At 35.4% G+C, this 26806-nt stretch overlaps 2 protein-coding genes across 3 annotated transcripts in view; one reads left to right on the top strand and one right to left on the bottom strand.

The window, feature by feature from the left end:
- The first annotated feature begins 637 nt into the window (after positions 1-637).
- The window catches only part of LOC120349890, a 35803-nt gene continuing 9634 nt past the window's right edge, over positions 638-26806 (top strand). The window contains exons 1-2 of the mRNA XM_039421242.1: positions 638-656; positions 18689-19138. Of these exons, the coding sequence (XP_039277176.1) occupies positions 654-656; positions 18689-19138 (453 nt within the window). The 5' untranslated portion in view covers positions 638-653. The remainder of the gene's footprint in view (positions 657-18688; positions 19139-26806) is intronic.
- On the bottom strand, positions 4337-26385 carry LOC111054978 (eukaryotic translation elongation factor 1 epsilon-1). 2 transcript variants are annotated; one of them, XM_039421243.1, is made up of 5 exons: positions 26166-26385; positions 16149-16209; positions 10635-10805; positions 6442-6537; positions 4337-5307 (listed from the first exon to the last, which is right to left on the bottom strand). In XM_039421243.1, exons 2-5 carry the CDS (start codon positions 16158-16160, stop codon positions 5179-5181), a joined length of 408 nt encoding a protein of 135 aa, XP_039277177.1. In that variant the 5' UTR covers positions 16161-16209; positions 26166-26385; the 3' UTR covers positions 4337-5178. The 2 variants fall into 2 exon arrangements, with proteins under 2 accessions (XP_039277177.1, XP_039277178.1); XM_039421244.1 differs by lacking the exon at positions 26166-26385 and having other exon boundaries at positions 10635-10799; positions 16149-16175.

The following is a 26806-nucleotide window of genomic DNA, read 5'->3' as shown; positions in this document are numbered from 1 at the left end:
TAAGATACTAGTCAATTCCTATAATTAATTCCTGTCCTTCCTATTGTAATAGTGTGATATTGAGAGGGTATTATTGTAGTTGTTTTTGTGTTTCTTATATTGTTTTTCAGGTTTTTGAACTGAAATGAACTTTGATTCTAACTGTATGTTGAACCCTGTGTTTTTAGTGTGAGAATTGACTCTGTCTTGTTTGAATTTGCTAACTTGTTGCTCAGTTGTCAAAATTAAAGCAATTTTCGTGCATTTTCCAAGTGCAGTTTCAATTTCATGTCGAAAAAGCCACTGTATTTGAAAATTGTACGAGCATTGACCTTTTTGCAGCTTTGGCTTTCCCACTGGAAGTTATGCTCAACGCTCGTGGAGGGGGAATAATTTTCAGTGAAAAGGCTACAGTTCGAATTGAGACGTAACTGGAAAAACATGTAACGGTTGCGAGCCTCGGTCCTCTGATTGGGCCCATTTCCCATTCAGAGGGACAAATTGTTATGTTTCAGTTATCAGTAATTTTTATCTAGATGAATAGAAAACCAAATTTTATAGAGTTAGTAGGAGTAGAATCAGGAAATTATTTGTGTGCGTGAGTTCAAGTATAGTGAGTTTTATTAAAGCGTATGTGAGTGTTTCTGAAGAGTCTAAGTTTGAATATTGTTAAAATGGTGAGTGCCGAACTTTTGTTGTTTTTCTTATTAAGCTCAAAATTTAGTTTCATAGAATGACCGAGGCCCAAATTTAAATGCAGCAAGTTAGCAGGTTCCAAAAATGTATAGATTGAATTAATTGAATATACCTTCTTTTTCTGAATCAATTACGGAGTAGCTCTGTTGGAAAATTTGACATGATTTCTATTGATTCGTTAATGAGTTCAATAAACCTGGAGTTGAATTTTATAAGTATTTTTCATTGAAGTTCCTGGCTCGTAGTTACTATAGTTGCTAAAATAGGTGACAATTAGATAATGATGATAATCTGTGCATTTGAATGAACGAATCCACTAAAAGCTCCCAACCATTCAAGGACTCAAATAGAGATTTTATAGCATAATTTTAGCAAATATTAAAGAAAAGAAGAAACAACCCTCCTCCGTTTACATTGGTGGCCAGCGGTGGTATAGTCTGCAAGAATGACTATCGAACCACATGTATTCTTATATATTTCATATTTTGGAAGATTAAACTAAATAGAGACAGATATGTCACCGGTTACAGAAATGATGTCAGGTGTGGTGTAGGGTTAAAAATACCTCCACCGGTTACATAATGGTGTCAAATGTGTGAGGTTTGTCTGCAAAAATGACAAACATTCAAATGCCAGATTAATCAATAGTTTTGTGGATTAATAAGAAGTATTGAGAAAACAGCCTGTTTCAAAATTAATAATTTCTTAGTAACACGAGCAGGAACATAACATTTTATTGTGATAACATAACTATGTAAGTGTGATACGTGAAATATTTTGAGATGAAAAGTGTTAGTTTCTGTTATGAAAGGAGTTTTGAAATCTGAAAATTTGAATTAAAAATTATTTTGTAGTTGAACATTTTATGAAGATGGAAATCAGTAATCTGTTGTTAAGCTTGAGAATATTGCTACGTGAAATTCGATTCCAAGATCTGGAACAATGGAATAGAAATTTGTAACATGAGCTTTCCGGTGACTGCAAAAGTTGGCAACATTGCACCAGACTGATGGAATTATAGAAAATATAGAACACATTGTTCAATAGAGAGAAATGATTTTCGTTGACTTGAAAAACTTTGTATTGTAACTTTTTGTTCAAATGTGATTATTCATTTTCGTTATGGAAAATGTTAAGTGGATTTTTTTCGTGTTTTGTAAGAGATAGTCCAAGGAGGTATGAAGTTGATTTTTATATCCAGTTGTATTTCGAAAAAAAATGTTATTTGCGAGAGATTGAGATGATTAGATTTGATATGGAAGAATGATGAAAGAATATGGTATTATTTTCCGCCCGTTTGAACTGAATACTCATTTTACGGCTGGATCGAGTAGGTTGTAATTTGAGATTTCGGTTTATTCTGGGCAGAAATTATTGGTAAATAAGGTAAAATGGATTAAGATGTGATTTTTTTCACTCAGCAGGCCTGAGGTACTGAGGATAATACAGGCGGTGTTATCGAGTGATGACGATCTCAGCGGGACTGAGAGGTTTTGGAATCGGGAATTCCAAGGTGCGATTGAATTCGGGAAATTCAATGAAAGAGATAACACAGTTAGGTGAACTGGTGTTATGAACATGGATCGTGCATCCATAGTTTAGCTGTTTAGAAGTTCTTGATTGTAGGCATTTTCGACTAAGCTGGCTCTTAAGAGGGCGATAGGGAAATTGGCCATCAATAAGAAGTATTTTATTTCATGGTTTAGTTCTATTATTTGACTAAACTAAAGCTGCGAGTAGATCTGACCTGAATAATTGAAAGATAGATAGCTGACTCGGAAGTGTATGTTGGAAAGAGAGAGAAACAGTGTAGATGGTGTAGATATCAACAAGTGTGTATAAGAGAGAGAATCTGTTTATTGTGTAATAAGAGTGATTAAGATCAACAAGTGTAATTGAGGATGAGAGAGAAAGTAACGGTTGGAAAGAAAAAAAAAGTTCCTGGCTCGTAGTTACTATAGTTGCTGAAATAGGTGACAATTAGATAATGATGATAATCTGTGCATTTGAATGAACGAATCTACTAAAAGCTCCCAACCATTCAAGGATTCAAATAGAGATTTTATAGCATAATTTTAGCAAATATTAAAGAAAAGAAGAAACAACCCCCCTCCGTTTACACTATATTTAATTCATTTAGTGAGGTCCACGTTATAATGGCAGTGTACGATTGACAATACTGTTGCTGTACTTTTCTATCATACAACAAAACAGATAGCGCTATCTCTCTCTCGCTTTGCAATGTTGTCAGTTTGACAGAATATTTTATTTTTACTTTTGACAGTGACTGTACAAAAGTAAACAAACAATTCTCAGCCGCCATTTTTTTCTTCATTCTATCAAAATACTTGATTACCTACACAGTACACAAGTCGTATACCGGCAATTCATTAAACATGTATTTTTGGAACAATTAAATAATTTTTAGACATTACCGTATGAGAAACACAAATTAAAATACCTGAAATGACATTTTAAAGTTGATAACTAACCATCCTAGACTTCATCCTTGCTGCAGTTAGCCTGTACGTAAAGGTTAGACCTACTCCTACCGGTATAAATAATATTGAAAGGTTATTTTAGAATTATTTCCATTGGAATTACTCATTTTAAAAAGGATTTCTATTTTTCTATTATTTTTAAAAGAAATTGGAATAGAATAACTACCAAATAACTTAATTTTTGTTGTTTTGAAATTCAGATTGTTGTATCATAGCTTTTTAAATTAGCCGCTATTTCAGGTTTGTTTAAAAATAAAAATCTGATCTCAGTTATGAAAGCAAATTTTTGAATCAAATTATGAAAAAAATATTTTTTTTATTAATTTGACATGAAATTTATTATTTTATCAAGGAAATGATAATTATTCTTCTTCTTCATGTGCCGTCTCCATGGCGGAGGTTGGCTATCATGATGGCAATTTTCACCCTGCTTACAACTGACTTGAAAAGTTCATTTGAGGTGCACTTGAACCAATCCCTTAAACTGCGCAACCAAGATATCCTTCTTCGCCCACTGACCTCCTACCTATTTGCCTTATTTTTCATTTTGCCTTGCATAATGAGGTGCAATATTTCATACTTGTGTCCTCTCATTATGTGACCCAGGTATCTTAATTTGCGCTCCTTGATTTCACCAATGAGTTGCAGTTTCTTACCCATTCTCCTGAGAACCTCTTCATTTGAATTCATTTGAATTGAATTCAATTTATTTCCATAAAATAATACAACATATTATAGAATATAATACATACACAGGGTATAGTAACTACAAAAAATTCAAATTAATTAAATAACGCAATACATAATAGTGAGAATTATCCCCATTAATTTGATAAAAACATTATTACTACCGGTATTACTAAATACTATTATTATTATAAATTATAGATCTATTAATATTATACGGAAATGTATTATATGGTGAATGTGCAGCATACCAAACCCTGATCATGAAATAGTAATTGCCCACATAGACTAAAAAAGACTCTTCACATTTGTAACATGAAATTAATTATTATTATTAGATCAAATTTAATGGGATGAATTGAGTAACAGCTGTGTACACTCAGTGGCAAAATGGAGAGACTTGGCAACGTTTTTCTCCTATCTTTCTTCACTGCCATTATAACGTGGATTTCATTATAGTAAATGTAATGTAATTTGAGGAGTAAATAAATTTATTTACCTTATTTAATCAGTAACAAGAATCATTTTTTGTGCACAACAAAACATAATTCATGAAGCTCATTATTCACTAGTACTTTACATCTAGCTATTAGCATAGAGAAAGGATAGCATAAAAATATATCGTATGATTTAAGGCGATTATGTTCCGATTTTCACTGTTAACTCAAGCCCACAGTCCTAGTAGCTCTCTCTCGTGAAACTATATGACGCTAGTAGTTTCTCATATTGTGCCGTTCTTACACTATCACTCGGCCAAAAAGTTATATAAGACAGTAGTCTACAGTGATCGGCTTGAAATTTGAAACATAAACTACCTATACCATGTCATCTTTTCTCTATGTTATTAGTGTATCTAACTAGATACCAGTGCAAGTTAATTTAGTTAAGCTGAACTAGTTCCACCTAGCTAGAAGAGCTATTGATGTAGATTTAAATTTGACCATTGCTTCGAATACAGCTATGCCTTCTTATTGAGAAAAAAATCACCTAAAATTATAGTTTAGTCATCCATTTCATTACCCACACACAGACATAAGGCGAATCCCCAACAAAAGTGGTTGCTCTAAAGTTCTGGTTAATAACGAACACACTGGAACAACATTAGAAGTATAGTAACATTCGTTCAATGTTCATACAGCCTACACGATACAACCTATCCTCACCGCTTACTAGCTGGTCGTGAAACATACGTTTCCACTGCCTATATTGTAAAAACTGCCCAAACATTAAAAAAAAATAGAATATAAGAAGATTTTTCTAATTTTTTTCGGGAATAATACATTTTTAATAAGAGACCTATTTATCGTTAATAATTTTAATACAAGAGCGTTCTACTAAAGGTAATTTGTTTGCACATATCTACAATTTTTTCGTCGTTTTGAATATTGTTGAACCATCGTGATAGATTCAGGTACTTTTCCTTTTCTTGGAATGTTAGTGAAGCCTGAAACAAAATATATAAATTATAACAAACGAAATAAATCAATAATAACAATCTGTATTGTCAATCACGCAGATGTATTTATTAGTTTCTTCTGATCATTGTACAGATAATTCAATTAATTAATGTCATTATTTTTGCTGGATGATGAATAGTGATCTACTTGGGGAAGTTTAATGAAATAAGAGTTGATGATCATGATGATATGATTCAAAATCCGTGATCTCAACAGGATTCGAACTCACGACTGTTTCGGGATCAGTCTATCAGAAGGTTGCCTTATCTGACTGACTCACCGCAGTCCGAAACTTAATCTTAACCTGATTGGTGATTCCGAAACTTAATCTTAACCTGATTGGTGATTTGCAAAGTATAAATAGTTTTAACAGACAAAAACACAATAAATGAAAGGTTGAACCATGGCTATCTTTATTTCTTCTCCAATTCGGCTATGATTGTTTCCATTCATATTATATCATCAGAAAAACGTCTATAATTATGTGTATGCTGTATTCTGTGATATCATGCATTTAAGATTTATGATGAGAGTACAAAGATCTCACAAATACCTGAGTCTTAATACTTTGGGGAGTTCGATCTCACTAGGCATCAACCTGCATCACTGTAGGAATCAATCGTAATGCACGTAATGTAAACGGATGTTTCCAATTCTTGATGTAGTACGAAGAAGAAGGGATTCATTATATTAGTAAATAAAAAGATACAACTTATAAGCAAATGAAAAGTATAGTTGGACATCAATAGTCTACAATTTACTGTATATAAATGTTTTTTTTTTTGTTTTTTTGCTGAGGGTGATGCCTAGTGCCTACATGAGCTCTAGGCTTGTGCGTAATAATTAATGAGACCGATGATAATGAAAGTGGACCTACAGTTTTAGGCGGGTTCCGAACCACCGAGAAGCGATTTTTTAACACATGAATCATATTCAGAGGGGTTGGCTCAAGTGGTCATCCTTCCAACAGGAGTAGCAGATTCTCACCTTATCTAAGCAATAGCTTATTAGCGCGATCACAGAGTCAAACCGATTCCCGATTTTGATTTGAAACATTTGTTAAATAACAAAAAAGAAAAATTCCTGCAATTAATTCAACTCAAATAAATATCATTACTTACAATAACATTCCACAGGGAGAAGAATATCACAATGTCAGCCACAGTTTTTCTATTGCTTGCTATGTAGGTTCGCCTTGAAAGGCAGTTATTCAATTCCTGGAAAAAATAGCATGTTAAATATAACCTATGTATGTGTTAATGTACCTATTGATCACAATAATGTATGCAATATCTATCGATATGAATATAAACTCGAGTAATTATGATTACTTGAGGAATTATGTCCTTAGCATAAATAATAGCAAAGAGTAAAAGAATTTACTTTATAGCTCTAACCGTTCGTGGTTGGCAGAAATTCATATTGAGAGTAATTTTTAGAAAAATCCTACTCGACAAAGGGAAACTAAGTATTAATTTATCAGCAGGGCAATTCAATTAAATTTATTTATCCTTTTTACAACATAGTTATTGTACAAAGTAGTTATGAAATAAATAACTTAAAACTAAAACAAAATAACTTAAAATAGCAGGTTAACAAAAACACGGAAGGTCCCTGCAAAGGCAAAGCCTGTGCGCAGGGGCCGAGTGTTACAAAAAACTACAGAACCAGAGTGAAAGCATAAAACAAAAATATAAATTATAAGTACCTATGAAATTTGTATAATAAAAAATCTCGAGAATACAGACAATTAACAAGAAATAATGAACTTATTTAAGAGAAAAAAAGAGTTGAAAGGTGAAAAGTTACAAGAAATCGAACAAATCGGTAGAGTTATGCGATGTGATCCATTGACTTATTTCGTTAGAAAGATTTCTGGTCAAATTGTTAGAGATAAAATGATCAGGTATTACGTTAACAAGTTTATGGACAATGTAATTGAACTGCCTTCTACAAATGGATAAAACTGTATGATGAGATTCGAAAGTGATGGATGAGGGACGAAGATTGTACGGTGATAAACGGAGATTGAAAAGATTACTATGCTTATTCATGTAGATTATCAAGTTTTTCGTGTGAAGCTGCCTGACAGTCAGCACATTCAGTTCCCTGAAAAGATTGTCACTAGGGAAACGTCTGGGCTTTCCAAGAATTGCCTTTAATAAGGTCTTCTGAATAACAATTATCTTATTCAAGTGATTCATGTAGGCAGCGCCCCAAACGATAATCCCATATTGAAGAAAAGACTGGATGTAAGCAAAATAAACCAATCTAGAAACGGCTATGTTACTCAATTTACTGATAGTGTAGAATTTGTTGATCCAGTGTTTAAGCTTATTACAAGTGATATTGATGTGGACATCCCACCGAAGATGTTGATCAACAGTGACACCCAGATGCTTAAAGAATTTTTCTCTACCTAATTTTGGACAACTACAATCTGATGAATCTGAAAGGTTACAATCAGGAATATGAATATGAGTGAGATCAAGCGGCAAACCAACAACATTCGGTGAAAAGGCTAAAAATGTGGTAATTCACTGCTTTGACAACGTCTCAAAGTAGGTGGTTACAGACCAAGAAATGAGCACCATTTTGGATTATTTTTGCCATAAGCTCCCTGAGTTTATGGCATTTAGCTTTTGAAGATAAAATCAAAGAGACCGAACCAATTTAAATACTGGATCAACAGGTGACTGACGAAGATACAATAGACATAATAATATATGCCTTTTTTATTTTTTCTTTAGGGCTACTTTTAATATGAATCTCAGTACCCTTTTAAATTATTTTGTCACAACATGTTGTGTTAATGTCCGAAACATGTGGTAACAAAATATTTTTTATTCTGATTTGTCTAAATAACCTAAAAGATGATGTTCAATTATGTGGGAGATTGAGTTTATACTTTTTTATTCTTTCAAATGACAATAAGATGATATTATTATAAATGTTTTAATTATTGAATGATGAACACAAATAATGAAAAGTTTTTTGATCAGCTGTTTTTGATCACCTTTCTTAGTTCCATGTTAGCGGCTGGAAAGGGTACTCTTTCCGGCCTAGGCCGGAAAGAAACCTGTTCTTACGTCAGTCGAGAGTCGTCTGCAAACAATGTCTTTCAGATCTACGTAGGGACTGGAAATCAGCTGCTTTCTGTGCAGTGTGGCGAAAAATTTATTACGAAAGAAGAAATTATAATAATATTCATAGTTCATACAGAAATGTTCTATCCAATCACAGTGAATTGAGACTGATTCCCAGAGGAATGCAAAAATTTCCCTCACAAAGGCCCGGTTGCACAAAAGCCAGTTAAATTTTAATCCTGATTAATTTCACGTGAACCAAATCAGAAAAGACCATTTCAAAATGATGGTTCTAGTGGAATTAATCAGGATTAAAAATAACCCGGTTTTTTTGCAACCGGCACTAAGTACCTGATTGAATGATAACAAAAGTTCTTCAGCTGAGTCATAATTTTGACACATGAACTCGCTCACTCACTTCCATCATCAACAGACGACGAAATAATTATTATCAGCTGTTTTTCCAAAGATGGATAGAAATTATCCTTGTAATGTCCTTCAGCGAGTTTTCCCAGGGATGAGACCTAGTGCAATCGAATTTTTAAATTATAAACCTACTATGTTCTGAATTTCGTGAGAATCGTTAGAGCCGTTTTCGAGATCCGGTGAAATACTAACATATAAACAGAAATTGCTCGTTTAATAGTATAGGATTAACAAATATTGTAGCAAACAGCAAACATCCAAATTTTCATTATTCAGTTAATCATTATTTTACAGTTTTAAGTAATTAGTGAGTGTTATTTTGTTATTCAATTTGGTTTGTGAACAATCTAAATTCGAACTTTTTTGTTTTAAAACGTTTTGACTGAAAATTGGACTTGAATTCAAAAGTGTATGGAACATAACTTACTTTTTGGACTATAGTGTATAAATCAAAATTTGGGAAAGATACAGTTTTGGGCTGTGCCTGATGATCCTTCCCTAATCATTTTAAAGAATATATTGTTTTCTGTGTATCAAATAATAAATATATATAATGCTCTTATATTTCTATGCTTTTGGACTCCAAAGCGAAGCTCGGTACCCCGATATTTATAGATTAATCGACTTGATCAATATATCTGATTTCTGATGTCTGATGCATATATCTGATTTCTTGATATGACAAACGGTATGATTTTATTCAAGATCCATATTATTTTTTTCATTTAAATTAAAGTAGGCCTACCTATATAAACATTATCAAAGTTTATCATTCAGTTTTAAGTGATTATTGAGTGTTATTTTGTTATTCAATTTGGTTTGTAAAAAAATCGAATTGGAACTTTCCTGTTTTCAAATGTTTGGACTAAAAATTGGACTTAAATTCGAAAGTGAATGGAATAAAACCTACTTTTAGACTTCCTTATTTATAGTGTATACATAAGTATATTATATTTATAGTGTATACATCAGTATTATATAGTGATACGTCAAACAGAAACAGTTTTAGACTGTGCATGTTGGTCCTTCCTCCATCATTTAGAAGAATTGTGTTCTATGTATCAATAAATAAATAAATATGAACTATGCTTTTATGCTTTTGTACTCCAGAGCAAAGCTCGGTGCCCCGATATTCATTTACTTATCTACATAACTTCAAGGGCCAGTTTCCAAGCTCGGGATTTAGCTAAGTTCTAGACTTTAAACAGCTGGAGTCGGAAAATTGTCTTTCCGAATCGGGGCGTAGTTGTAGTCCACGTTTAAAGTAGGCCTATAAAGTTTCAGCTATTTTGAATTATTTAAAAATGTTTCATTTCGTCGAGGAAAAATTTTCCAATTATAGAAATGAGAAAATAAAGATCATCATAAAAGCTACGACTACACCCCGTTTCGGAAAGCCAATTTTCTGACTCCAGCTGTTTAAAGTCTAGAACTTAGCTAAATCCCGAACTAGGGAACTGGCCCTAAATAAACGTTTGTTGACCATTATTTAGCAAATTTTATATTCGATTGTTTTTCTTTCTGTAACTGTTCTATAGTAATTGCTTTTGTTTTTGTTATGTATATGTTTTGTATGTTTGAATGAACTGATTGGCTCCGCACAGATTTGGCTCAGAGTAGTCCATCAATTTCTTTAAGGTTTTCCAATAATATAATTGAGAAAAAAATTGTATTTGACTATTTATTATATAGGTACTTAGATTTTATGATTCTATCACGTTGAGTTACATAATATAAATAAAATCCATGAAAGGTTCTTACTTCTAAAGAGAACAGCTTAATAGACAGTAATAGATGTATACCTTTAAAATGTTGGAAGATACAACAGCCGTTTGAAGTTGATTACAGTACATGGATATGTATTCTACCCATTGTTGAATCTGAGCACTCTCCAGTGGTTCACATCCAACATCATCCGAGCCAGCAGCTAGATTGAGAGCTATACTTCCTATCCCACTTGTTGGGAACTGCTCCTACAAATGATGATATTCATATACTTTTTGAATTTATATAATTTTTTGAAATGGTATCATATGTCGGAAACGTTCGCAAACAAGCCAATTTCCAAATTTCCTATCCAGTCCAAGTTGATTGGAATGGAGATGAAGTTGCAAATGATGACTTCTTTGATCGAGGTAACCTGCTGTCATCATCACATATTTTCGCAAGGTTTCGAATGTGCGATCCTCCACAATCCCTATCCAAAATGCTTCTGATGATGACAACTCCCTTGCCCTAACGCTGTGTTACCTCAGCAAAGCCTTCGACTGTGTCCCTCACGAAATATTGATTGAGAAACTCAAGAGATATGGACTGGATGGCATAGTCCTGAAGATGGTGGCATCTTAACTGGAAAATAGAATGCAAGTCGTCCAACTGAGAAGGGCCACCTCAAAATTGACAAGTGTGGAACATGGAGTACCTGATGGATCAGTGTTGGACCCCCTTTTGCTTGTCAATTATTTAACAAGAAGTCAGGGTGCCGTGCTCTTTGCAGATGACACAAACTTGATTTTCAGAGGTAGCAATAGAACAGACAAGAAAATAGTCTGCAGGGATCTATGGAGAATCTAAGTTGTGTTCTTTACCAACAAATTGAAGGTGAATGAGGAAAAACTAGCACCCTAGCTTGCTCATTAACAAGACTGGCAAGAGTCGGCGTTGGGATCAGGTCATTCAGGTTGTCGTCTAGACCTTAACAGTCTCGTACAGACCTTAACAGTTCCTCTCAATCAGGCACCAAGTTATTGCATTTTTGCAGGGACTGAAACCAACAGTATGAAGCGAAAAGGCAAACATTTAATAGTTCAGGACCTGTATTGTCAATATAGGGCAACATCAGGAAATACCACAGAGTTTTTTGAATACATGAACCGGTTTTTGACACATATCATGACGGGAAATGGTGACATAGTGATAATAAGGGATTTGAACGTTGACTCAATGCAAAACTTACCCAATCTAAAAAAACTGAAAAAACATTAAATTTCAGCTCAGCATAACTTGGAAGCACTACGGCTTCCACCAACAAGACAAACATGTCTTGACTCTGAAACAAGCATAGATCACTGCATTACAAACCTGTGCAATCTAAAAATAAAAGTAATTGATAATGCAATATCAGACCACAGGAGAATAGAATGCACTCTTGATGCATCCATAAGCCGCAGACAGGAATATGATGGTGAACTTTAGAAGACTGAATCCTGAGAACATGAATCGGGTGAGACTGGCACTCCAAATGGAAGACTGGAAGAAACTTACGAGATCAAAAACAGTGAACCAGAAGTACATTTTTATTGAGACTATACTATATCACATAAACTGCATTTGCCTCTACAAAGCAGAAAGAATAAAAAAAAATGCACTTTGAAGTTACTAAAAGGATTAGAGACCTCAGGCAGAAGCTACTTGATGCCAATTCCTTTTACCTTTTACCAAATGACTGGGACTATCGAACACAAGACGAAATACTCAATCTATACGATAGGGAAGTCAAAACTGAGAAAAAGAGATGCATAACAAACAGAATAGAGCAATCAGCATATCAAACTAAAGAAATATGGAAGGTGATAAATGAGGAACGAAAAGTAAAGTATTAGGTTTGGTAATTGGCAACAAACTAGAAACGGATACTCACACCCTAGTGGAATATTTTAATGACTACTTTGTAAATGTCGGCCAAACCAGTGCTCAAGTGCTAACTCCATCAAATTCTAATCTTGTCACAGATCTGGAAAGCGAGGCCCTATTGGAAAGGTTTGAAAGCATATAAAAAAAAGATCTGATTGATACTTTCTTAATGACTAACCTTAAACACTCGGCGGGAATAGATGGGATCCCGAGAAAACTGCTCTATCACTGTTGTGACAAAATTTATCACCCAATTCTACAAATAGAAAACTCCTCCATTGCAGAAACAACAGTACCAGACTACATGAAAATATCACTTGTATACCCAAAATATAAAAAATGATATAACAAATATAGAAAACTTCCGACCAATAGCATCACTACCTACATCATCAAAATATCTGGAAAAAACAATCTACCTGCAAATGCTGAATTACCTGAAAAAAAACAACAAACATGGATTCCGAAACAATAAGACAATAGATACAGCCTTAGCAGACCTCTTATACTTTGTCACACAAAACTGGGAACAAAAGAAAAAGGTATCCACAATTTTTCTAGATCTCAAAAAGGCCTTCGACAGTCTGGATTGAAACAATCATAGTACAAATGTATTGATTTTTGGGAATTGCACTTGATGCACACCTGACATGGGACAAACCTGACATTGAAAAATTGGTGGGTAAACTATCCTCAGCCCTCTATGCCATCAAACTTATAAAGGCAATAGCTGAAATAAAAACTGCTCTGATAGCTTACTATGGGCTATAAAATAATATCATGGGGAGCAGCCCCGCCGACCTACATTGTGCAAGTTCTAATTCTCCAAAAGAAAATAATAGGAATTATAAATGATTTACCATACGATACACACTGCAAACCATACTTCAAACAGGATAGGAGCCTTACTGTAATATCGCTATACATACTCAGAACAATAATGCACACAAAAAAATTCAAACCAGACAAGCAACACAGAAGAAATATCCATGAGCACAACGCGAGAAGAAAGAATGATCTTGAAATTCCCTACAACAGACTACAAAAATTAGAAAAACAACCGGAATACTCAGGGTGTACATTTTTCAACTGCCTGCCGGATAAAATATGTTATAAATAGAATACGTCAGAATATATTTTGTCATGGGGTACCGTACATTAGAATGACTTGATTTTTCTGCATATTATAATGCCAAGATAGGTCATGACCATGAAATAGCCTAATAAAGTAATAATGAAATAATTGAATTGCAGTGATTCTTCAAAGCACATATCTTTCAAAAACTATCTCTATCGATTACGGTTTATCTACACTACTTATCTCCAATCATTAGCGTAACAAATAACGCTTTGCTAGATAGAATTTGAGTAGAGGCTGTACCGAAATTGTAGGACTACTGTCTGAACATCGTCAGCTTATTCCATTTCAATTTATTGAATGGTACTTTATAGTGGCTTCTAGAAAAGACCTACCTTATACAATTAATTAAATCAGACACTTGAAGAAAATTGCTAAACAATTATTAGGTCAAACTTTTCCATTATTGTTATTAAGCCTACTTCATTTCTATCCCTATTTCCAATTATGTATGATTTATGTTCATTGAAAATGCCTTATGCAAATTTGTCTCATTTTCTTCTTCATACTACTTATCACTCCAAACGAATACCTGTCCTGAAATTTAAAAGTATCATCTTGGAAATAATTATGAATGCTTACCTAAGTACCGTATATTATTTGTTTAGCCTACTGTGATTGAATGTCTTATTATCAGAATTATATTTTGATATTAATTATAATTGGATACCTATATATTGATCGCTATATCTATTTATAATGATACTACTCCTATAATAGGACTTCAATATCCGATAATTAAACTACATAGATAGGTACTTCAAGCATCTGTTGTCTTTTAAAATGGCCTATGGCAAATCAAAATTCGTTATCTTACATTAATTCGTTTCTTGTCAATCAACCGATTTACTAATAATTTTAGTTTGTTAAGATAGGGATTATATTTTTCTGTTATTTTGTAACGGTTATTATACTAAAATTATCACAATGGTATCACTCAGACCTTGTGGTTCGATTGTAGAGCTGTGGCTCTGGGTTTTTGCCACTATGAATATTTTTGACGAGGATGATGATGAGAGTGCTTTGTTTAATGGATGCTTTAATTCTAGTAGTCTATGTTTTTTGGAAAAATTTTTCATAAACGACACTGAATCTAAATTCTGCATTCTTCAGATGAACATTCACAGTTATAGGCGTAACATTGATGAATTTTTGGTATTTTTAGATAGTTTTAGTAAAATTAAAATAAGTTGCATAGTTTTGACAGAAAAATGGCTGGAGGACGATGAGGATGTGGTGCGGCTTCCTGGATATAGCGTTTTTCGTACAACTAACAAGTTGAATCAGAATGATGGTTTGGTTATATACATCGATAGTGCGCTCTCTGTATCTTGTAATCAGCTGTGTCTAGGGGGAATCGCTAACTGCCTGGCCTTGACCTTTACTTTGAAGGGTGTGCCCTGCCACTTGTTGGCTACTTATCGTAGCCCCGGTAGTAATAACATTACTTTCATTGATGCGCTTCGTAGCTACTTAGAAGGTATAAGGGGTGATAAAACTCTCCAGATTTTTTGTGGAGATATCAATATTAATATATTAAATCCTGCATTATGCTCCGCGCAGGAGTGTTACCTCGATATGTTATATGAATTAGGATTTGTGAGCTATATTAACGGGGTGACTCGACCTGCGGGGAGCTCATGCATAGACCATTTTTTTGTAAAAAATGATAAAAATATGAGAATTAAATCAGCAATTTATGAAACTGCAATTACTGATCACTACCTGACTCTCATTCAATTTAGCTCTGGGCCACCCAATGGTCAAAGCCATGTAAATAGGCCAACATACCGGTTTACTGATTGGAATGCTGTAAGGGAGGAATTGTTAGCAATAGATTGGAACTGTGTCACTAATGATCTAAACAACATTGATTGCTGCACTACCACATTCATTAATATAATAAAATTCACTATTGAAAGATGCACACAAATTAAATTAGTGACTGCCAAAAACAGGAAGATTAAGCCTTGGATTACACAAGGCTTAGTCAAGTCCATTAGGCACAGAGACAGGTTGAGTAAAAGAGTTTCAAAGCAGCCTTTCAATGTTGAACTGCGCCAAGAATATCGCAATTATCGAAATTTGTTGCATCTTGTAATAAGAAGAGCCAAAATTAACTTTTATAAGGAAGAAATTTCAAATGCAGGCAGTAATCCCAAAAAGTTCTGGTCGATAGTCAACGAGTTGGCGGGAAGGCCGGAGGTGGCGGGGCGGTTCCCACTGGATCAGTTTCATCAGGACAGTACACCAACAGATTCTGACATTAAACAAATTGCTAATTCCTACAATAGTTTTTTTTTCTCCAGGGTGGGTGCAAATCTGTCTAGTGCAATTCCGGAGCGAGGCCCAGACCTTGTGGTCGATGCAGTTCATGGCACTAGCTTAACATTTGAATTGATGCCTGTAACTCAGCAGGATATCCTTACAATTGTGGGGGACCTTCGGGGTGGCTCCTCTCTAGGACTGGATGGTATTAGTTGCAGATTCATGAAGCTAAACACTCAGCGGATTTTCCGCTGATACCCTGACCTCACCCTCCTACCTTTCCTGACATTCCCTGGAAAACCTACTAAGACAACACGGCTGCTACATATATGGCATACCTGAAACCAGAAAAATCCAAACTTCAAGTACTAGTATTGACGGCTGCTATCTCAACATACCAACTGAAAGAGCAAAGGCAACAGCACAACCCAACTTAATTTCCGATCACCACTCCATATTATGTGAAATAAAATATGAAGTGGCACATAAAACAGCAACGTACAGATATGCAAGAAATTTCTCAAGGACAAACTAAAGAAACTTGAAACTCAAACTCAGTAACTCTAAATGGGGAACAGTGATAGCATCTCATACTGTGGAGGACAAATACAATACTTTTCTAAGGATCCTTCGAGTCAACCTTGATGAAACCATGCCAAGAGAATCAAAGAAGATGAAAACAACTAAAAATCTTATTTTCTGGGATAATGACACTTTAATGCTAAACAGTAATACACAGATTGCTAATGATTAATACACATTTACAGGTAGAACAGATGACAAAGTAACATACCTAGAAAAGAAAAAAGCCTATGATCAAGAAGTGAAAAACAAAACAAAAAGAAATTACAGCTAAGCAGAAAGATTCACCAGGCAGTAAATAAACCCAAAGTGCTATGAACAACAATAAACGATGAAAGGGATAAACTGAAATGCAAACATCAAGAAAACCTCCACCTGACTATTGAGGGAAAAAAATCACTGACCCACATCAGATCTGCAATATCTTCAACTCATATTTCACCCAACCAATTACTGAACTACATAGAAGCCAAAATGGTAAAGAAGATCTGGTGGTTCAGAATAATGCCCAAGTGTTCTGTCAATTCAACACCATCACTGAAACCGAACTGCACCATATTTTCAGAAGGCTAAAGCCAAACAACTCATGTGGCCATGAAATAACTGGTAAAATCCTGAAGTACTGCGAGAACGAAATAAAGAAACCTATCCTACACATAATAAATGAATCATTCAAACAGGCGAAATTCCCACATAAATTGAAAATAGCAAAAATTTATCCAAAGCATAAATCAGGAGATAAATCTGACCCAAAAAACCACCTACCAATAGCGAATCTGCCAGTTGTCTCCAAGATCATCGAACGAGCGGCCTACAACCAGCTACACTAATATGCAGCGAAATGAGACTGGCAATAAACAACAACAAAACAGTGCACATAAATTTCACGCCGACTCACCATGTACAGCACGAACAACATAACAGCACTGTGCAAACAGTCGAATGCACTAAATTTCTAGGTGTCATTCTAGACAATCACCTGTCATGGAAACAGCATATAGAGAGTCTATGTAGAAAACTTTCATCAGCAACATTTGTCATTAGGAGAATAAGAAATATAACCAATGAAAAAACAGCAATAACTGCCTACCACTCGCTATTTGTCTCACACTTGAGGTATGGTATAGCTGCCTGGGGATCGTCTGCAAAAGAAAATCTAGAGAGAGTTCTGAAAATCCAAAAGAGGGCAATAAGAAATATTTTAAGAACCAACTACATTGAGCATTGCAAATCCCTCTTCAAAAAAACAGGAATACTAACGGCAGTCTCCATATATATTTTGGAAGTCGTTATTTTGGTCAAGAAATCAAATCCAATCTTGAGACAAGACAGGCACAGCTATGGAACAAGACATAATCACAATATAGACCTCCCACAACATAGATTGAAAAAGCTCAGCGATTCTCCGTCTTATGCAGGGGCATACCTGTTCAACTTGCTCCCAGATAGTCTAAAACTACTGGAAAACAACAACACGCTAGCAAAGGGTTTGAAGAGGTACCTAATGGGCCGGCCTTATTTCACCGTTGCAGAATATATCGAGGAGCATACATACACCCACCTCAGATAGCGGCTAGTGCCGTGGAAACCCCGTTCAAGGGACAATGACAAATCCCCGGTCATCAGACTGTGGTGAAGACAACAGAAGTAAAAAAGTATACCCGTAATCTCAACGATATAGGTGGTAAAAAGTGAAAGTAAAGTAAAGTCAGTCTCAAGAGGATTTATTAACAGGAGGTGAAGAGGGCTAGGAAGTCTAGTACTAAGGATGTGAAAAGACAAGCCCCAAATCCCTGAGGCTGCATGGAATATTATCAACGGTGCAAGTAAGAAACTGAATTCACTAGGCTACCTACCTTATGTTTGGGGAAACAAGAAATTGGAGATAGCATAAATAATATTAAATTTGACTACCGAACATTTGGTCATGGAGTTGATGTACTGAGGGCCGAGATGTTGGAGACCAGGTTGTTTGCTGCGGACTGGTTTTCTGCAAACCTCTTTCTTCTCAACGATGATAAAACGCAGTCAATCATATTCAGCCTCAGAAATGGGGATGAGTATGATTTTTTCCCGGTGAAGCTGCTTGGGTTCGTTCTAGATAGAAAGCTCTCTTGGGCTGACCACATTAAGGCTGTCTGTTGCAGGCTGAGCAGAGTGGTTTTCCTGCTCAGGAAATTGAAATCCTGTATTCCTGCTTCTTATCTTAAGGTCTGCTATTTCTGTTTTTTCCAGAGCATTGTCCTGTATGGCCTCACGCTTTGGGGTGGAGCCACAGATGTTTCACGAGTGTTACTCATTCAGAAGAGGGCCCTGAGGATCCTTTGTGGTGCTGAGCGTCTTGCCCATTGTCGTCCCCTCTTTGTGAGAGAGAGAATCCTCACAGTCTTCTCCCTCTATGTACTTCAGACCCTCTGCAGAACACATGCAAATGTGGGGGAGCTTGTAACAAGGCAGAATTTTCACTCACATGAGACTAGAGGGAGACAGAGGCTGGATGAGCCCTACCAAAGACTGAGCAGGACACGATCGAGCTATGGTCATCTATCTGTCAGGCTCTTCAACAAGCTGCCGGTGATGGCTAGGAATCTGCCTGCCGGCAAATTTCGGAGGGTCCTGGGAGACTTATTGCTGAATAATCCTTTGTACTCACTCCGTGAGTTTTTCATGTTGGACAGCAGCTTGGTAAGCGCCTATTTTAATTAATTTCTTTCCTCTGCTTGCTTTATTTGTTTTTCTTTTGGACTAGTAGGTCGACTGGCCTACTTGCTTCTTTGTGTTCTCATGACGTGTCCCTGGGGGTTTTTATGCCCACCTTATGGACTTAACATAAAATAACTAAAATAACTAAGTATTTTAGTGATACAAATTGTACCATTTCCAATTCGGCAGCTACCTCGTAGCCGCTACTATAGTCACCAAGTGCAGCAAACTTTAGCAAATAAAGAAAAACACATAATATAGGTATATATTATATGTAGCCTAATTCATTTAGCCCCGTTAGTGGATATGCAAAAATTTGGTTGACAATATAAGTTACCCTTAAAGATTATTAACTGACCATTTTAAATATAGGTACAGTATATTATTTGCTGAAAAAAAATTTAGAATTGTACAACTTGACATTTTAAAACTTTCTACTTAGTAGAATCTATATGGAATGAATAGTGCTTGTCTACATATTTATTGCTTGAATTCTTCTACAATGAAATTAGCAGCACCATTTATTTGTGAGGTTTTGAGTTACTTTTTCAATATGTGTATTGAGAATGGGGTTTTTCGATAATGCTTAAACAAGTTAAAGTGATTCCATTATTGAAAAAGGGTTCACCTCTTGACTACAATAATTATAGGCCAGTATCTATTATACCTATAATTGCAAAGATTTTTAAGGATTATACTGTATAATCAAATTGTACAATATTTTGAAAACAACTTACTTTTTACTAATAGTCAATTTGGTTACAGAAGCAATAGAGGTACTCATACTGCTATCTCAGAGTTCTTGAGGAATGGAATTAGCTGGCTAGATGGAAAAATTAAGGCTACGTGTAGCTTTTATAACATGTCAAAAGCTTTTGGATACCATTTCACATGTTATTCTGGTACAAAAACTCAGGTTTTATGGGTTTGATGATTTATCTATAAAGCTTATGTGGTAGATTTCAGACAGTTTCACAACGTTTCTTTCTCTAATTTTCTAAAAGTTGAATCAGGTGTTACCCAGGGCTCCACACTTTGTCGCATACCTTTTAATATCTATTCAAATTACCTGCCAGCAGCAATAAGTAGTAGTGATGTCAGGGTGTTTATGTTTGCTGATGATCTAGCAATACAAGTCAAGTATGCTTTTTCAACTGCGCGACGATGTATACACAAGGTTTTTTGAAATTTTACATTTCTAGGATAATATGAAAATGAAAGGAATTCCTCCATACTTCGATATCACAATATATATTATCTACTTTGAAGATAGGATCAATCAGACTATAGAATTATTTATAATCAATTAGCTGACAAGTAGATTATTTAGGAGAATGGAGAATGATTAGGGAATGAATGAATATTAGGATTGCTTAGGAGATCGAGATGGCAGCGTCGAAGAGACAACACAGTTTGTGTGGTGCGTGAAAAAAAACGGTTAAAAATTGCGATAATGCTATTTTTTGTGATGGAATGTGTAATTATTGGTATCATATTGGTTGTGTGAACATTTCTTAAACTGAATATCAGAAAGTAGATGGGTTAAGTGATGGTTTTGTGTGGTATTGCGTAGCTTGCAAGGTTAAGGTTGCTTCAGTGCTGTCTGAACATGCAGGAACTGACAAAATCAAATCTAATAACGAAGAAAAAAGTGAATTTTCTGAAAATCTGACTATTATTCTTGATGAATTAGGTCGTCTGAGTGATAATTTCGTTGCATTGAGCAAGCGTGTAGGAAATGTTGAAAATTTAAGGTACTCATGCCCCAATACTTCTAGATGCGTTACAAACTTTTCGGATACATATGATTGTAATTCTATAAATAATGACGTGACTAACCATAGTTCTACAAATGTTGATGATTTTACTATATTTGAAGACAAATTTGAAGGGAACTTAGCTAACATTAACCTAAGTTCAAATCGACTACATAACCTAGATGTTGTATCCCCTAGTAAAGAGAGGCATCTGAAGCAAAGTGTAGGTAGACCTAATATGAACTTGAGTGAAAATTTGACTGCAAAAACCGCTGTTCAACAAAGCTTCACTTATGCTGATTCTGTCAAGTCCAAATTTCAAGATAAAAAAAGTGATAGGAAGAATCTTAGCAGAGTTTCTAAACCAGTGACTGTTGGAGATAAGCCAGCCAATTTATCAGGCCCTAAAAAAAAGAAATTCATTACAGGTAGTTCACACTGTGAGCATAAATTATCGACTGCAGGTAGGAAAGTTTTTCTATTTGTTTCTCGTTTTGGACCTGATACAAATGTAATTGAGGTGAAAGACTATCTAAATAGTAAAAAACAAGCCAACTATGTGGTTGAGAAGTTGAATGCAAAATTCCCAAAGGAGTATTCATCATTCAAAGTGGGAGTGCCTTCCAGTTTGTTGAGTGAGGTATATGATTCGAACTTTTGGCCAAGTGACATTCTGGTATCCAAGTTTTTCAATAGAGGAAGGAAACAACCTGAAGCAGGTGATTTAAACTCCATTCGCCCGAAGCAAATAGATGTGAATTAGTTCACCTGGACGCTCAGAGTGAGGATAATTATTCCCTATCCAATTTTAAAATTATATTTGTAAATGTGCAATGCTTAAGATCAAAAATTAATTTGGTTTCTCTCTTTGTTGGAAAGTCATATCCAGATGTTTTGTGTATAAGTGAGCATCATCTTCTTGGCCAGGAGATTGAATTCTACAATACTATTGAACATTTGAAATTTGGAGCAGGATACTTTCGCACAAATCACAAGAATGGAGGAACTGCAGTCTATCTAAGAGAGGATTTATTGTCTAGTCCTGTCGTCTTGAGTATGTTTTGTAGGGAACTTGACATTGAACTATCTGGAGTAAAACTCGAAAAATACTATTTAATTGTCATCGCAGTTTATCGTTCCCCAAATGGTAATGTTGAGCATTTTTTCACTGCCATGGACAATTGATTGGCAATCCTGAACAAGTTGAACATGCCTATAGTTCTTGGCGGAGACGTAAATATCCACTTGAATGAAGAAAACAGCATATATCACACATTCAGGTTTCTGCTGCAAAGTCATGGATTGTACATCACGAGTCATGCTCCAACTAGAGGTGACAACTGCTTGGATACTATTGCAACCTCTCTTGACTCATGGAACTATGAGGTGGACATCCAGGATCCTATGATTGCTGATCATGACGCTGTCATAATGAACATGTGGCTGAAGTCGGTGAGTGAACCTTCAGATTCTGTACCTTGGCACTCCAATTACTTAAAATCTTCTAGAAAAATTGACCCTGAGAGGATTCCACAACTTAAAGCAGCCTTGGCCAACTTAGACTGGACCGAAATTCTGTCTGACCCAATGGATGACCCAGAAGAGCTCTTCAACTCCTTTTTTAAAGAATTCTCTAACTTGTTTGACAGAATCTTTCCTGCAAAAATGATAAGAATCAAAAAGAGCCATCTGGCCCATAAAATAAATTCATGTAGGCAAAAAAGTAATGCCTGGTATACGCCTGGGTTACTTCAGCTACAGAGTTTTGTCTTGGCTCTGGATTGCAGAAGGAAATCTTGTCTCAATGAGGAAGAGAGGAAGAACATCCATAATCAAATACATTAAGGCAAAGAGGATTTACAGGCAGGAGGTGGACCTTGCAAAGCGGGAGGCTAACATTAGCTCAATCAATCAGGCCAATAACAAATGTAAGGCTGCTTGGGACCTAGTAAGAAGTATTTCAGGACCAAGCAAGCAAAGTTTGAAGCCCAGAGTCAGGGCAAGCCCTGATGAATTCAATAATTTCCTGATACAGGAGGTGGAAAAAATTGTCAGTGCCCTACCAGAAACAGACAGATCACAGGTGGCTGCTGGCAGACTCTTTCAGCAACCCAGAGATGTGACTGTATTAATGGAGGACTGGGACCCAGTATCACCAGAAGACATTATTCAAATGGTGAGTCACTTCAGAAATAAAAAGACTCAAGATATCTACGGTATGTCAGTTGATCTGTTGAAATCTATTATTGATGTCATTGTCCATCCTCTTAGTGTAGTGTTGAATGCATGCCTTAGCAAAGGATATATCCCCACAGCCCTAAAACTGGCTAGAACAGTGCCTATCTTCAAGAAGGGTGACCCTACAGCCCTGAAAAGCTACAGGCCAATTTCTATTATTCCCGCACTGGCCAAGATCTTTGAAGCCTTCATGAAGATTCAACTAATGGACCACTTTGAGAGCAATAACCTATTTTCAAGTGTGCAGCACGGTTTCAGGCGCGGTAAATCAACAGTCACAGCTGTTTCCAAGCTGGTGTGTGACATCCTAGATTCTTTTGAGGAGGGGGACTTAGTAGCGTTGGCTCTGGCAGACCTGAGTAAGGCATTTGAGTGTGTCCCGCATGATATTCTGCTGGAGAAACTTGCAGCGTATGGAGTTGTAGGTCGGGTCCTTGCCACCATGGAATCCTACCTATCAGACAGAAGGCAGATCCTTTCGCTAGAGGGAGTTAACTCAGGTCCTCTACAGGTTAAACGTGGGGTGCCACAAGGATCAGTGATTGGACCCCTCCTTTTTCTGATTATGATAAATGATCTTGGTTTGCTGGGAGACATCCTACTGTTTGCTGACGACACCACAATCTTTGCCAGAGGGAGAACACCAGTGTTGGCGCAGAGGGCGGCTGCAGATATTTTTGGACTAGCAAAACAGTGGTTCAACAATAATAAGCTGAGTCTAAATGAAGACAAGACACAAGAGACTACCTGTAGCCTCAGTACAAACCAGCTCATCAATCGCACTGAGGTCAAGCTACTAAGATTTACGCTGGATTCAAGACTCACCTGGGGTAGCCACACCAACAAGCTTTGTCTGAAGCTATCCAGGGTAATATTTCTACTCAGACGTCTAAAGCCTTTCATTTCAAGGAAACATCTTGTTGAAGTCTACTTTGCCTTGTTCCACAGCCATATTATCTACGGACTGCAGATGTGGGGACATGCGCCCGGATGTAGTGATGTGCTTCTTCAACAGAAAAAGGCATTAAGAATTTTGGACTCAGCTGGATACCTTGATCACTGTTGGCCGATCTTCATCAGACTGGGTATCTAGACGGTGTTCAACAGTATATTCTGCTCTCCTTGCTACACATAAAAAGTCATTATCACTCAATGACAAGAAGAGCCGATAAGCATTCTTATAATACCAGAGGGAAAGCAAAAATTGATGTACCCTTCTGCAGATTGAACAAGAAAAGAGACTGTTTCCCTGTACTGGCACAGAAGATCTTCAACGCGCTGCCAGACATGGTGAGGGATCTGGATGACAGAAGTTTTGGTGGAAGGATTAGAGCCTGTCTGCGTGGGATGCCATTCTAATCTGTGGTTAAATACTTTGAGGCCGACAAGTCTTTAATTTGATTCAAGTGATTTAGAATCCGACCGACCATCTCGATCTATTTTTAAGCTTTAAAAACGTTAACGTTTGATAAGTTTTGTAAAAAAAATTACAATCAACGACGACCAAATTAGGTCTGAATATAAAATGACGCCGTCCATCCAGGAAGCTGGTCAATGACGAAGGACAGAAGTAGGCCTATAAGTATGAAGTAAGTATGAAGTTTATTGCATGCATTACACAGATGCATGGCCGTGTCTATTTCTATAAGATAGGGTTTCAATATTTTTTAAGACACGTGCACATCAGTATCAATATTCTCACATTTGAAAAACAAATTTAATAGGTGATTGAAAATGAAATAAAATTAACTGAGTTTATTAACAGAAGTGAGTTTTTGATCTTGGAGAAAACAAATAGCCTAACAGTTTTTAAGAGTAAATTATGATTTAACTGTGAATCTATTGTGATTCATCTGAATCAACTAGAACAGGTGATATCAGATACTCTTGTGGATGAGAAAACTGCATGAGGTCTACTGTTCACAGAACTATTAGGTTAAAGTGGATAAAACATGTCATCCTACTGTGTAGTGAAGGTAGGTTTCTAGAGGTATTTTTATGTTAGGCATAATGTAAGTCTTGTTGTGTTGATTGCTGTTTATTATGCGTATATTCAGTCGCATATGGCATTGTTGCACGGGGGAGAGATTCAAATGTGAAGAAGCTTTTTATATTACAAAAAAGAGCTATTAGAGTAATTTGTAATAAGGATAGTAGAATTCATTGTTTGAGAACCTCAGGATCATGACAATTACTGCACTATATGCTTTTGAATGCATGAAATACATGAAGAAAAATGTAAACAGTTTTCCAATAATTGGTTGGTATTATTCACAGCCATTTTACTAGACACTAGACAGGCTAAAGCACTCAGAATGACTCAGTGTATCGGTGTAAGTGCACGTCCAGTGCCAACATACCTATTATCAAATTTTTGGTTGGGATCGATTTAGTATGTTATTTTGAGCACAAAATCACAAAAATTAAACGGCGCTCACTATTGTTTTTTAAATAAACTAAGTTCAAAGTAGCACAATTTTACATGCATTTAACCTATGAGTAGCAGCCATTTTGATTATTGAAATCATCAAATTATGATATTCCTAATCTGAGTTTTCCTAACCTAAGCTTTCCTAACATAAAGCTTTTCCTAACCTACAGGTAATAGGTATGTTGGCACTGGACGTGCACTTTAGCCCAGTGTGGTGGCAGTGTATCTACCAAATTATGTTGAATAGTTTTGTTGAGTTTTAAAAAAGAATGTAGCCTACAATAATTTACCAGTTGAATTAAAAGAGCTTAAGATTAGACAGTTCAAAATTTGTGTAAAAAAATATGTTAATTGACTGATGTCATAACAGTATAAATGACTTGATATAATGTGATGTAATTTGTAATTTATATGACCTGTGATATATTGATGTTAAATTTGTTTTAATTGACTGCTATCCTTACAGTTTGAAATACTTAATAATGTTATATATTGCTAAATTTGTGATTGCTTGTATATTTTTTGACGATGTTCTGAAAATAAACGGATCTTGAATCTTGATATGCCTACTGATGGTTCTTACCTTTCCAAATGAACATTTCTTTTTGTAATATTTTTCGAGATTACAAACAATTGCTACCATGTTAGATTAAATATTTATATAATTTATGTCAGATTATTAAAGAATAAATTTACAACAATATTTCTACACTTAATTTTTTAGGTTAGAATTTCAGTGCCAATATTGCTTCTACTTGCTTGCCAATGAATGTGTTCATGGGAGGTTACGGTACAGAATGGTTGAGTTCAAAGCCACTGATCGGTGAGTGAACGTGGCTCTGAACGAAGCAATGTTTTGTCGTTGAATGATGCATAGACTCACATGCAGCGCTAGATTATTTGGAATTGAAATCGGCCATTAAGGGGACAGCCAGGAAGATTATTAAAGATTATTAAAGATCTTAAAGATTTTGTGATCTATAATATTACAAATATATATATATATATATATATAGACTATATATATATATATATATCTATATATATATATATAATATATATATATATATATATATATATATATATATATATATATATATCTATATATATATATATATTATTTATTAATTACTATAATTATTTATTTACAATTATTATATATTAATTATTTATTATCCCGCGCTGAAATACCTCAATTGAACCTTTAATTTCAAGTAAAAGCTA

This window comes from Nilaparvata lugens, chromosome 2 (genome assembly GCF_014356525.2).
Source record: "Nilaparvata lugens isolate BPH chromosome 2, ASM1435652v1, whole genome shotgun sequence".
In the NCBI taxonomy this organism is placed as follows: Eukaryota; Metazoa; Arthropoda; class Insecta; order Hemiptera; family Delphacidae; genus Nilaparvata; species Nilaparvata lugens.
The sequence above is the reverse complement of the archived record's forward strand: the minus strand, read 5'-3'. Positions and strand labels throughout refer to the sequence as shown.